The sequence below is a fragment of the Syngnathus floridae genome, chromosome 7, assembly GCF_059516105.1.
Source record: "Syngnathus floridae isolate MCC-2025c chromosome 7, RoL_Sflo_1.0, whole genome shotgun sequence".
Taxonomy (NCBI): Eukaryota; Metazoa; Chordata; class Actinopteri; order Syngnathiformes; family Syngnathidae; genus Syngnathus; species Syngnathus floridae.
In genome coordinates this window covers 18,029,705-18,043,562 of record NC_142419.1, presented here as the reverse complement: position 1 = coordinate 18,043,562, position 13,858 = coordinate 18,029,705, and the positions used below count along the sequence as shown (strand labels likewise).

Sequence of the window (13,858 nt, the reverse complement as noted above, 5' to 3'; positions counted from 1 at the left end):
GTGAAAACGATGGTGTGACAGGCGCGCTTGTGTTTTGATTGTCGACGTGCAAGTGACAAAGAGTGTCGACGGCGCGCTGCATCCAATTACGGCCGCATTGATCTCATGTGTGCCGTTGTTGCGTGCATGCGAGGAAACTCACCGCGTCTTCAAACGTCTGGCTTATCCACTTAATGTCCTCCACTTGTTTCCATTGACATGAAATATCAACACTGTATAAGGAGTTCATAAAAGGCCTTGAAAGTTGAACCTATTTGTGAATACAACTGAGACTACGAGGAATTTCCGCCAACAACCCAGGCTAAGGTTAACTCGTTGCCGACAGTCAAAATGTCTCACTTTGACAACAATGTACTACTTTCCTATCAAGCCAGGCTTTGGCCCCATCTTGACGCATTTTATGCTATCATCTCGTTTGATTGTTATAGAGTTAAGAAACGTTTGATCTTCAAATATGGACTGTAATTGTGACATCATTTTCACTTTGAAAAATATTTGCAGTTTTCCAACATACAGTCAGTAATGGCGGCCATATGAAGGGTGGGAAGCCAGGCCCATCGGATGTGGGGCTTGCACGGAGACTTGCCTGGAATATCCCAGATGTGTCTCACGTGTTTTCCGTGTGTGTCCTTGATCACAGAGTGAAACAGACTTCGCAATCTCACATATTCTTGTCCAGTGATTTGATTTGTCCATCTATGCCACCGCTGGGCAGAATAAGGAATGGCAGATGCCATTCAAAGCTACAAACAACAGCGTTGTGTTCAAGTAAATGAGCCTGGAATTCAGGAAGCGCATTGTCAGAGATGTGCCTTGGCCTAAGAAATTTGGGAAACGCTGACCTGGAATGACCTTATTGCAAGTGCTAAACAAGAAGTACTTCCCACCACTAGGTGGCACTAACACACACGAGATGTGTTCACACAATTTCATGCAACGCTGCAGACAATGATATGCTTGTTCGATCAAGTTCTGCATGTGCAAGTTGCAATGGCTTAAGTTGACAGAAAAATGGTGATACTAGAAACTAATAATATTTTGGTTGCTCCATGGAAACGACTGTGCGGGGTGCCTAATAAAGTATCCCCTAACTCTATTTGGTCATTAAAAGGAGGCCAAAATAAATTCTGATTTTAAAAACAACATTGAAATGGTCCCATTTAGAAAAATGTAAACAAAGTGGAGTGTTGCAGTATGTGTTATGATGAGTACTTTGGGAAAATGTTGAAAAAAAGGGGGAGCCGGGGGGGGGTTAAGCACGTGAGTTTCCTCGTCGTACTTGTGCGTGATGTTGTCATCCTCCTGGAGCGGGAGGCGCGGGCCGGGCCGGGCCGGACGTATATAAAGGCGCGCTCTGAGAGGAGCTCTCATCACTTTGGCCGTGCAAAGCAGCAAGTCAAGGATGAAGCTCGTCGTGGCCGCCACCTTTGCACTCTTTGTGCTCTCATCTTTGCTGGACGAGGCGCACTCGTCGGCCTACGACAAGATCGTGGCGCACAGCCGCATCCGGGCCAGGAACCAGGGGTAAGACTTGGGCCCATTTGCTTTTATTGCCTCATTTAGTCCAATGTCAGTGCCTTATTGCAACTGCTGTTTTTGTGAAAATTTTACAAAAACAAGTTCATCTAAATTATAATTATATTAATTATATTAATATTATTATAGTGTAATATATTATTATTTTTTATTAATAATAAATTGGAATATTCTAAATAAAGGCTAGCCATTTTATTGAAAAAAAAAACCCTTTATGGATTCTGGGTTTTTATTAGCTGCAAGCTAATACAAATATATGAAATAAGATGATGAAATATTTCACTTTGTGAATATCTGGCATTAATTCAATGCAAATAATATAAATACTCATATTAAATTGGATACTCAGCAACCTTTGTTCAAATATTACAAACAAATTCCCATGTACAATATGATCACGCACATATTTGGCTTTTGAATGATTTGACTTGTTTTCATGCTTGAGTCTTGCTGGTGTGTCTTACCTGCTTGATGTTTCCTTCCTCCCAACGTCAACGTTGCCCCTCAGGCCCAACGTGTGCGCCTTGCAGCAAGTGATGGGCACCCGCAAGAAGTACTTCAGCACTTGTCGCAATTGGTACCAAGGCGCCATCTGTGGGAAGAAAGCGTGAGTAGTTGACAGACAACAAAAGACAAATTCATCATTTGAGAACAAGCAACAAATTATTATATTTTGATAATTGCAAACCCCAAACAAGCATATGAATTGTGTCCACGTGCCAGCGAGTCATTCGCGCTTTACCATAATTCGTTCGACATATGTTTCCGACACGTGCGCGTTTATATTTCGTGTCTTGTCTTGCGCCGTTTTTTTTTTTTCTTTCCCCTGACACTTTCCAAAGGTGTTTCCAAATGGGACGCGGAACTCTTTGTAGTCTTTGCAATAATGTACAGTCTCGTTCATTAGCTTTTTGGAGTGCGGCCAGCGGCCACTAGTGGAGTGTCTGTGCGGCCGACCGACCGGCCGGCCCACCGGCCGACCACAGACTCCAGGATGTGGCTCGGAATTGCTGACACGATCCATGAATGGAAAAGCCCGCCGTTTACTCCAGCCGACTTCTTCTCTCGCTCTTTTGGCCTTTCTGGCGGATCAGCACTTTTGGATTGACACATGGACAGGAGCCGAGCGTTTGGGGAAAAAAAAAAAAAAAAAACATAACCTATATACAAAACAACATTTACTCTTTTAAGAAAACTACTGCACATGCATTTTTTTTTCACATTTGGGCTTCAAAAGCGGCGCTAATCAGTAAGTGTATTGGAATGCAGCCAGCCCCGGGGAGAATATATTCTACTTGAGCAATTTCCTGTGAGTTTCTTTTCTTAACTCATTCATTGCCAATCCAGTCTTTGACGTCTAAAACCGTCAATGGCAGTGAATGAGTTAAGAAGACGCTGACAAGTCAAAAGTTTCCGAATGCTTGGCCAGACACAATCCCTCTGTGTGAGAGCAATGAAACAACTGTTGTTTTTTTTCTTTTTTTAATATGCTGACTATGTCTTGAGTGGGCTTCTGCGTGATCTCATCGCAGTGCCTCAAAGTCTCACGCAAACCACAAATAAGCACCATTAATAATATGGCTGACTCGTCCTATATTTATTTCAAGATTAGAGCTCCGACTTTGATTTGAATGTCAAGCAAACAGTAGCCGGCAATTAGGATGTCAAAAAAATGAATACATAAACCAAATCATCAATCATGACACTTAATACGTCAAGGCTTTGAAAGCATATTGTTAGAGGAAAAACTCTGATCGAACAGATAGCTGTCTCACTATAGCATAAGTAGCAAACTCAAGGCCCGGGGGCTGGATACGGCCCGTCACCTCATTTTATGTGGCCCGCAAAGACAAATTGCGCATGGACTTCATGTCCAAAAAATTGAGAAATTGCGAGCAATTTTTATTAATATTCATCTATTTATTTTTTACTAATTTTTACAAGTCTTTGATTTCAAAAGTTGTTATTCATCAGTTTGCTGTGTAGCCTATACTGTATATAATATAAGGCAGCTTTCACATGGAAACTCCCCCCCAATGTGGATATTTGGTCACAAGTTGATGTGATAAGGTGGTTGAAGTTTTATTGCCACATGTACTGAGCTCTAACCTTGTATACGTTGGTCCCATATATATATATATCGGTATGTATACGAGTGTGGCCTTCTTGCGGCTCTTTTTTTAATGTTGCATATGTTGCCTGGGCCGTTTAAAATAAGACATGGATCCGCAAATGTTTCTAATAATGGAAGCCAGATCCAAACATGACATACCTGTGGACCTGAGAAGTATAGCTGTGTTTATATCCAACAGCTGCTCTTTAAAAAAAAAAAATTATATTGTGATTATCATCGCCGTCGTGGGTGATCTGCGGCAATTCGACGACTACGAGACTATATTAAAAAAAATACATTTCAAATAAAGAGAATGGCGATTTCTGCTTGTTCACGCTTTAACTTCAATAGTTTCCATTGCCGAAACCAAAAGGGGTCTTTGTGCTGAGCAAAAAAAACGTTCTGAAATGCAACATTAAGCACTTTGCATTTATGTGTGCCAAAATGAGGTTAACCAAATGCCAAGCAACAACCAAAAGCGATTGTGACTCTTAAAATGGAGCAGTCTGTAACATAAATCTGCAATTTTAATGTTCGCTTAATCCAGGAGGCAGCCTTCCCATTAGCTTTTGGAGCAGCAGGCATTTTTTTGCTACAGAAGGACAGAGAAACGGTGACATCTGGAAGTACTCAAATGACATAAAAGTGGCCTTTGAATTTGGATTTAGTAACTAACTGAGGTTGTTTGACTTCCAGGACCGTCCTTTACGAGTGCTGCCCGGGATACATGAAGATGGATGGAATGCGCGGTTGCCCCGCAGGTGCGTGGCAAGAACCAACTTTAATTCATACGAGATTTATTTGGGGGGTAACTTCCAACCTGGCGAGCAGCAGCCGGTTAAGGGATGCTCCCAAATGTTGCCGACACGTGTTCTTTAGGGCGCACGCGGGTGCTAGACGTTATAGGCTATGTGAGAAGATTCCTTGATTTCCTTTGCCACCCCACAGTGGCCCCGATCGACCATGTGTACGGCACGCTGGGCATGGTGAAGGCCCATTCCACCCAAAATTACGCCGACATGTCCAAGCTGAGGGCCGAGATCGAGGGATCCGGCTCGTACACTTTCTTTGCGCCCAGCAATGAGGCCTGGGAGCTTTTGGATGAGGTGAGGTTCCACCATTTGTTCCCGTTGCATCACTGCTGGTATGGCGTTTTGATGGTATTGGTCGTTCCGCGACAGAGCATGCGGGCCGCGCTGGTCAGCAACGTCAACATCGAGCTTTACAACGCTCTGCATTACCACATGGTCAACAAGCGCCTCCTGACCAAAGACTTGCGCAACGGCATGACAATCACCTCCATGTACAACGACCTGGGTCTGCTCATCAATCACTACTCCAACGGGGTGAGCGAGCGCTAGCATCATTTAGCGCCCGGTGACACCTGGCGTTACAATCGGCGTGCCGCCCCGCCCTGCCCCGCCCCGCAGGTGGTGACCGTCAACTGCGCCAGGATCATCCACGGCAACCAGGTGGCCACCAACGGGGTGGTCCACGTGATCGACCGCGTCATCAGCGCCGTCGGGACCACCATTAGGGACGTGATTGAGGTCGACGATGATCTGACCTCGTTGAGCGTGAGTTGGAGCCACGAGAATGTGATAAAAGACAATACAAGTGCGCCACCTACATCTTCTGGACCGCAATTTATCTAAAAACACGACAGCAACGTCAACAACTAAGAAGATGCTGATTATTGACCACCCTAACAGAGTATGTCGATATGCCGACTAAATTCAAATTTGAAATCGGACTTGTTAGAGAAAAATATACAGTCTACTTGATAATAAAATGTAAATTGCGTCGGCACTATTGATCCTGAAGTCCCTGGGCTGATTAGATTGACACGGCAGCACGTTGTTTAGCATCTTGCGCCTTTTTCAAAAATAACTTTTAGGAGCCAGCTTTTAAAAGGCACTCTGGCTATTTTCCGGCTTGTCCGCTTGCTTATCGGCATTATCGACAAACAGCAGGTGTGGCGCCGTTTTCCGTTTATTTGTGCACACCAAAGTTTCTTCCTGTTGAGACTCTTGCGACAAATAATAGACAAGGTCGATGTTCCCGGAAATTCATTTTGGTCGCTGCCTCAATTTCTAATGACTTGAATCAAAATGAAACTTGGGTCTTTTTTTAAACGTGAGCCCCAATTGCTTCCTTCCTCCCTTCCTTCCTTCCAGGATATTGCTCAGAAATCGGGATTGCTGGACAAGCTTGGTCAGCCTGGACATTTCACTCTCTTCGCCCCCACCAACCAAGCCTTTGCCAAGCTTGGAGGTGACGTGCTGGAGAGGCTCCAGGGCGACAAGCAGGTCCTCCAAGGTACACGGCATGTTTGCTTTCAACGATGATAAATGGTGCCCAGACGTCTCTCAAGTGTGCATTAGTCGGCAAGCAGAACACAAGGCACCTTTGTAGCGCAAGGGTGAAGGTCCAAGCAATCGTATGTCAAATTCAAATTCTTCAGGCTGTGCGTTTGCTTGACTTTTTGAGTCTCCGGTTCAATCGGGTCCAACTGGGAACAGCTGAAGCCGCAATATTCTTCTGTGCAGTAAGTCTGGAACTTGACCACACTTTGGCACAACAAAGTTGAGTGGGGAATAATAACAACAATGAGTCTCCACTTTCAAATCGCGCATGTAATCGCGAGCGGAAAGTCAACAGATGAAAGTCAATATTTGACACTATAATCGGATCAGACATTTACACTGACTAAGTCGTTTTACGAGATGGGAAATCCTATTTTGTTGAGTTGTTCGTTAACCCACCCTGAACTTTCAACAGTTATCCGTGGTAAACGTAAAATGGCTTTTCTTGGAAGCAGTAGTTGGCCGGTCAACCTCAAATATTTTATTGGCTGATGATGTCATATCACACAATCCCACACAAAGTTAAACAGAAGAGTGGCAGACTCCCAAGTGGTTAATCTCAAGGACCCAAAGGATCCAAGGGTCTTCTGGTTCCCTAGAGCTTCTGTTTGCAGTGTAACGCAAAGCCACCCGAGCAGCCAGCAATCCAATTAAACAATGAGACCACGTTCACAGACTTTTCTTTGTTTTCCAGCTCTTCTCAATTTCCACCTCCTGGACTCGGTGCAATGCTCCGAGGCCATCATGGCTGGAACCTCTTACGAGACGCTGGAGGGCAACAACATCATCATCGGCTGCGACGGCGAGAGCTTGACCGTCAATGGCATTAAGATGGTGCGCAAGAAGGACATCGTCACCACCAACGGCGTCATCCACGTCATTGACCAAGTGCTCATGCCGGACTCAGGTTAGATCTGCCTCATCTTCACTGACCTATGGCTTACCACCAGGACACAGAAAGAATCTAGTGCCCATGCAAAGAGCAACAGACTGTCTGAACCTCAAACCTAACCATGACCCTTTGTGGTCCTGTGGTTTTGTAAATACTGTACAGAAGTCTTCTTAACCCAACCCCAAGCAGAACGTTCACCTTAGACTTCTTTTGTGAAAAGCAAGCATACTTACTCACAAGGCTTGAAGCTTTGATATGACTCCATTTAACTGTGTCGGGATGGTCTCTGCTATTTAAGCCAAACAGGTGATGGAACTGGTGGGAAGTTCTCAGTCCACCTTTGGCGACATGGTGTCCGAGCTGGGTCTCTCTGCTGCCATGAGACCCAAGGCCGAGTACACGCTCCTGGCCCCCCTCAACACCGCCTTCAACGGTAAGCATCACACGATGCGTCAGAAAATATCATGTTCTTCCACTCGGGACCAAGCTAAGCCCAGCCAGGTGTTGTAGTTGACAAACGTGCACAACAGTCGATGGGGGCTGGATACTTTATAGGTTTTGGAAATGGAGCCAGGAATTCACACGGTGCCAAAAGCTGAGCTCGTCCTCACTCTGTAAATTCTACTGGTAGTGCAGACATGACTTGTAGCTTCATGCGCACCATCCAGCTGCTGAGCTTAACCTTGTGGCGTAAATCCTTCCTAAGCACCGTGCTCCGTATTGTGACCTTCTACTTGTGAGGGATGACCACATTTCCAGCGCAATAAAATGGGCGTATAAAATAAAAGACAAAGATTTGTATGACGTATATGTTTCCATCAACCGGTCCCATGTTTTTTTCTCCAGATGAGGTGATGTCCATGGATCAGAGAATGCTCAAGTTCATCCTGGAAAACCACATTCTGAAGAAAAAGATCATCCTCGGAGACCTGTACAATGGGCAGACGCTGGAGACCATCGGCGGCAAGCTCCTGAGGGTTTTCATCTATCGCACTGTGAGTGGTCCCCATCGAGTCTTGCGCAACTGAGCCGTGACCCGGAGATTCCGTTCTTTGGCAGGCCGTGTGCATCGAGAACTCCTGCCTAATCAGGGGAAGCAAGGAAGGAAGCAATGGAGCGCTCCATCTCATGAGGAGCTTCCTCAAACCGGCCGAGAAATCCATGTATGAGATTCTGAGCGATAACGGTAGCTTCAAGTAAGTACATCTACGTAATCCTAACCAAAGCCAACCTTGGCCTTGGAGATGCCTTTAAACCGCAGTCTCCCATTCATAGCGGATGTATGCCTATGAGAAAAAGATGTTGCTACCGGTGCCAAGTTCCTCTCTGTGCTCCAGGATCTTTTTGTCTCTGATGGAAGACGCCGGCTTGAGCGACTTGTTGAGGCAGTCGGGAGACTTCACTTTATTCGCCCCGACCGACAAGGCCTTTGCCGGTTTGAACGAGAGAGATTTCAAACTGCTGAAGAGTAGGGCTCCCGTACGCCTCGGTCTATCTGAGCACACCTAACGTTGATCGTCGGCCGTCTCTCGTTAACATTAGGTGACATCAACGCTCTCAGAACCATCCTTCTGTACCACATCAATAACGGCATCTTCATTGGCGGCGGTTTGGAGACGGGAGTAACCAACCTTCTCAAGTCCCTTCAAGGCAGCAACCTCAAAGTGATGTTTGTGAGTATTTGCATATCGAGCAGTTTTTTTTTGAGGGGCAATTTTCAAAGGAGCTCAACTTACAGAAGGCTGGAAGCTATTACGGCAAGAAGTCATCCCAGGTCTTAGCGTTGAGGTTTGGGGGTTGTGTCTTTGGCAGGCAAACGACACCATGCGAGTCAACTCGGTGCAAATCCCGGATTCTGACATCATGGCCACAAACGGAGTGGTTCATTTTGTCAACCGACTCTTGTATCCTGCAGGTACAATTTTCCACTTTAAGTAAAATCTCTCAAGATGTGTGATGCACCCTCCGGCTCCCTGTTTTTTGTTTTTTAATGAGAGTTCTTGCAACTTCCCACAGATATCCCCGTTGGAAACCAGGCTCTTCAATCACTGCTGAAGAGGCTCATTACTTATATACAAATTAAGGTTAGTCAGAACCTCGAGTCATTGTACGCTACCTCGGACATATTTGAAGGACCCCGGGAAATGACCAAAGTCAGGTTCTTGAGCCCTTTTGTGGCTCTACCCAAAATAGACATCTAGCAAACGTCACGTCACGAAATGAAAACGTTTCTATCGAGCATGACGTCCATTTTGCACTAACGTATTTATTTTTGAATTCCCAGTACATCCCAGGCTTCAGATACCAGGAAATCCCCCTCACGTTTTTGAGTGAGTAGTCAAAGAATTGACGTTCAAATCTCCTGAGAAAGTTTACACACTCATCGTTTGCTTTCTATCTTCTGTTGTCAACAGAAAAGTACATCACACGAGTTATTGAAGGTACAGTCAAGAGCATGAAGCATCTTTGTCATCTTGTGCTTTGCTTGAGTTTCATCACGATCAGCCTTAAATGATGAGCATACCGGCATTTGAACCTACGCACCTTTACTTGGATGGTTTCATCCAGCCGTCAGCCACCGGAATCTTTTCCCACTGACCACAAAAGGGAGTCCCTGGCCTTGGTGGAGTGCTCCTGACGAGTGACAAAAAACGTACAGTGATATCTGTTACTACGTATAACGCGCAAAACAGATGCCACTTGGATGTTAAACAGATGCTTCCGAGGATTCTTTCTTGGCACATGTTGCTGACCTCGACAGAGCACAAACAAAAAGTGCTTTGTAGGAAAGGGGGGGGTTCACATGACGCGTCTCGGGTCACAATCGAATTGTTAATTTTAGGACTAGTTGGCTCGAACTTAAAGGCTCAACTTGACTTCGACTTTGCATTGATGAGACTCAACATGTACTATGTACACGGCTTCTTTCGTCATGTTCTGAACTTTGTTCTCTGATTTGGACTTATTTAGCACCTGACGTGACCAAAGTGACCAGGGTCATCCAACAGGAACCGACCATCACTAAGGTGACCAGGGTCATTGAAAGTGATCCCACCATCACCAAAGTCACCCGAGTTGTCACAGGCAAGTCTTTCACACCAGAGCGAGAATCCCAAGGCCTCCTGAGCAACATCTAATCCTGCTATCCGACCTCAAATGAACCTTGAGCTGTCTTTTGATCATCAACACAATTGTTAGAGTTACGCTGACCTACAAATTGATGGATTGTGTCATTTTCAGGACCTCAGTATTCCGTCAGCAGTGGCACCTCCCAGGTCACCGTGGACGGTTAGCCAAATGATTTTACTGGACGCTGCTAGAATTATAGTAAGACTTTGCTCTAATGACCATCTTTTCTTCTTCCTGTAGGATCTAACCTTGCAGACATCTCTACCTTTGAAACTGATAAAAACTTTGACGGCGACCAGCTCGTCAAAATGATCAAAGGTGAGCCGGGAGCGAGCGGTTTGTGTATGCTAGCGACGGGGCAAACACTGTTTGACCCGATGATGTTTGCTTGCCTCCATATAGAAGGCGTTTCAAGGAGAAACCCTCCCCGAAGAATTTTAGGTAAAGCAAAGATTCGGTCGGGCAATGCCCGAGCATTTAACACAGATTAGCTTGCGGGCTGGTTAACTCCGCATTCAATAAACGAAGAGTCCCTAAGCATGCTAATCGCTAACATGAACTTCAGAGGAGGGAACGACCCAAAAGGCCTTGCCCTTCACCAATGTTCCAGCTAACTTTTAGCTTTCAGCATGTAATAATAGCAGGCAAGCAAATGGCTAGCAAAGCAATCCTCCATTAAAACCGTCGTCACTATTTTGTTGCGTGTGACCTGAGCTAGCCTCTTCTGACAGAGCTTCCGAAGCTGATGCAAGATAGTTTTATAACCATTGAAATTTACAACTTGAGAGCAGAGCAGAGCTTCCGAAGCTGACGCATGATAGTTTTAGAACCATTCAAATTTACAACTGTCAAGTTGTTGGCATTGAAATGAAAAAGACAAAGCTCCCGCCAAACAGCCTGGCTCAGACTAATGTCTGGAAATGGGTAAACAGACAGTTGCTAGGGAACAAAAGCATCCAGCAGCACACATTTCACTTAATCCCCGCTATCCAAAAACTGTAACCCAAACGAACAGGATCAAGGTCTGGATTTTTTTTTTTGGGGGGTCCCGCATCTCTAGTTGGATCAGAATCAAGTTGGGGATTTGGGTTAAGTGGTAATCTTAGAAGCATGGGAAAACTTCAGGAATGGAATAGCTATTGTTGTTATTGCCATGTGATCTTTAATGATGATCATTTCAAAAGGGTCGACTCCATTTTGGTGATCTGAAAAGCTGATTTCACAAGATACTATTTAAAGTAACGGATCTGCAACGGATCACGTGGAGCTTTCCCAAACATGATCTATTTAAAAAAAATACTACATTATAATAATTGTAAGGGCCTGCTCAAGCTAGGCAAACAGTCTCATCAAAAAATGTTTTTTTTCCGTCTTCCCGAAATGTCAAACTCTGCATGCTTGCTGCCAGCCATGCTTGCTGCTGCACATTGGCTCAGGAGCTCCTGCTTTGCCAAATGTGATATTTCCACAAAGGGAATGTCGCTGCACAGCCTGCTCAAAAGACCTTGGAAAAATATATTGACACTCTCCTTTCGCTTGTTCTCTTCCAAGCTGGCAGCCGGCGAAGAGGACGGGACTGAGCCCGGACGAGGGGGAGAGTGAGCGGGATTCAGGCAGCGACCGAAGCAGGTTGAAAAACAGGGATGCACTTTCAATGTCCTTTCAAGTGTACTCTCGGTTCAAAAGCCGTTCTGGCAAGCAATCTCCACGCTAGCATCTCCACTTTGAGGCTCTCAAATGCCAACGAACATTGCGGCTTGACTTTCATACGAGCCATTAACGGAGCAATAAAAGAAAAACCACGGCTCAATCCTACACTTTTTTCCCCGTGTCTTTGCCCAAGTCCAAGCAATGAAACTCAAGGAGAAGATTTTCGAAATCCTGGCATGATAAATAAGGAGATGAATGATGTTTTTTTTTCAGACCCTTAAATGCTCTTATCTGCTCTTTCATTTCCAACAATGTATCCATCCATCTAAACGTTTCCCTGCTTTCTGTCTTTGTCCCCAAGCATTTTGCAATAAAGTGCATTCTTTGATATAAACCTGCCACTTTTTCCAAAAGCACACCTGACGACGACGCTTCCTTAAAAGGTCTGACCATGCCCCAGTACGTGTTTCATAATGTGAGATTCTTCCATCGCGGCCACGTTATAATAATTGATGGCGGATGGAGAACTCGGCCGTCTCTCAAGAAGAGATTTGAAATCTTTCATGTGTATCCAAATGGACTGAAAGGTCCGTGTGTTTGATTTGGATGTCGTGACTTTATTTTGCGTGCAATTAATGGGAGAATCAGGGACAACGCCAACAGCTGCTTTGGGATTTTTTAAAAAATGTGCCTTTTGTTTTGGAAAAAAAATCTCCAAACATTTCATCATCCCTATCGTAGTGGCAGGCTAGCTATTCTGGGAAGGGATCCGCAACCCGATCGTGGCGAAACATGGGAAATGACCATCACCGCTTACATGATGCTTTAAACATATGTCGGCAAAGGGAATCCGGCAGCAAGCCGGTGTTGAGGCGGCTGAAGGAAATCCCACGTTCGGGAGGCTTGAGCAAAAAAAAAAAAAGAGATGGCTACCAACACCTCTTCAAAGGAATGTTGCTGTGTCCCCTTTGCCAATATGCACAACTGGCCTGATTTGACAAAAGCCGATACGGCCTCGCAACCGCATAGGCGGCGGCGGAGTCCCATGGTTTGTTGGAAGAGCCCATGGCTTTTCCATTTGGTTTTGTGTGTGGGTTTTTTTTCTCTCCCCCTGCACAACTCGGCAGTATTGTTCCAATCAATGATTGAGTCACGGATTCAAATTTCTGTGGATGTGGCGCCTCCGACGCCATCCGACGCTTGTCGTTGAGTGAAAGCAGACGGGCGACATGTTCGCTGGTAGTCAAAATCTCAACAGGGGGTCGGGTGGGGGGGGACAGTCAGAACTCAAATTAATTTATTGGCCCTCCTACTATGTTGGTTCGTCTACAACACTGAAAATGTTCATGGGTCAATTGGACCTGCAGTTTATTCAATCATACAAAAAATCCATCCGTCCGTCCGTCCGTCCGTCCGTCCCTCCATCCATCCATCCATCCATCCATCCATCCATCCATCCATCCATCCATCCATCCATCCATCCATCCATCCATCCATCCAGTATGGACTGTCCCCACAGAAGATCTGTACTCCACACTTAGGAATATATCAGCTGTATAAAGTGTTTCTGAGCTGGGTTTTTTTCTTTTTCCATCCCTTCTTCCGTTGCCAAAACCCTCACCACTGCAGCTGCCAGCCATGACTATTAGTTGTAAAGCCCAGAACATAAGAGTTGTGTTTTCTCTTTATGAAGTGTGCGACCTGGCTGTCCAAAGACACCTGCGCCGTCATCTGCTCTCCAAATTTAAGCAACGAGAAGAATCAAGGGACACCTTGACAGATTCAAACATTCTCAAAAAGTCAAAGGTCATGCGAGGTGGACCGCGTGTCCAGGAAAACATCGATGAAAACACGGAAAGCTCAGCGCCGGGATTTCGGCGGCAAGCGCATAGGTTCTAATGAGAAACAGCAGGAAAATAATCGCCGGACTTCATTTTCCATCTCCATAAAAGCCGCCGCCGTTCGTGCCTTGGAAACGGTTATTTGGCTGGCTGCTTTGTGCCGCCTCAAAAGTGGGCCTTTTAAAAGGAAGTCAAGTTCAACTGACGACTCCGAAGCACTATTATTAGACGATCTGAGATACGATAGAGTGGGCGGAATTCAAAGTTGTTGGAAAGCACGCACTCATGTGTGTGTCCTGCTACTGCAGCACAACAAGGCGCTTCCGCTGTG

At 45.4% G+C, this 13,858-nt stretch overlaps 1 protein-coding gene across 1 annotated transcript; it reads left to right on the top strand.

Annotated features, from left to right (window-relative positions):
* The first annotated feature begins 1,389 nt into the window (after window positions 1–1,389).
* Window positions 1,390–12,066, top strand: postnb (periostin, osteoblast specific factor b). The gene is made up of 22 exons (XM_088380559.1): window positions 1,390–1,524; window positions 2,045–2,143; window positions 4,346–4,410; window positions 4,598–4,755; window positions 4,831–4,995; window positions 5,080–5,226; window positions 5,827–5,968; window positions 6,710–6,922; window positions 7,206–7,340; window positions 7,754–7,902; window positions 7,967–8,103; window positions 8,245–8,375; window positions 8,450–8,580; window positions 8,720–8,822; window positions 8,924–8,991; window positions 9,192–9,237; window positions 9,322–9,348; window positions 9,878–9,991; window positions 10,148–10,195; window positions 10,277–10,354; window positions 10,439–10,477; window positions 11,588–12,066. The coding sequence occupies exons 1-22, from the start codon at window positions 1,403–1,405 to the stop codon at window positions 11,614–11,616; spliced, it is 2,346 nt and encodes a 781-aa protein (XP_088236685.1). The 5' UTR covers window positions 1,390–1,402; the 3' UTR covers window positions 11,617–12,066.
* Window positions 12,067–13,858: the final 1,792 nt, after the last annotated feature.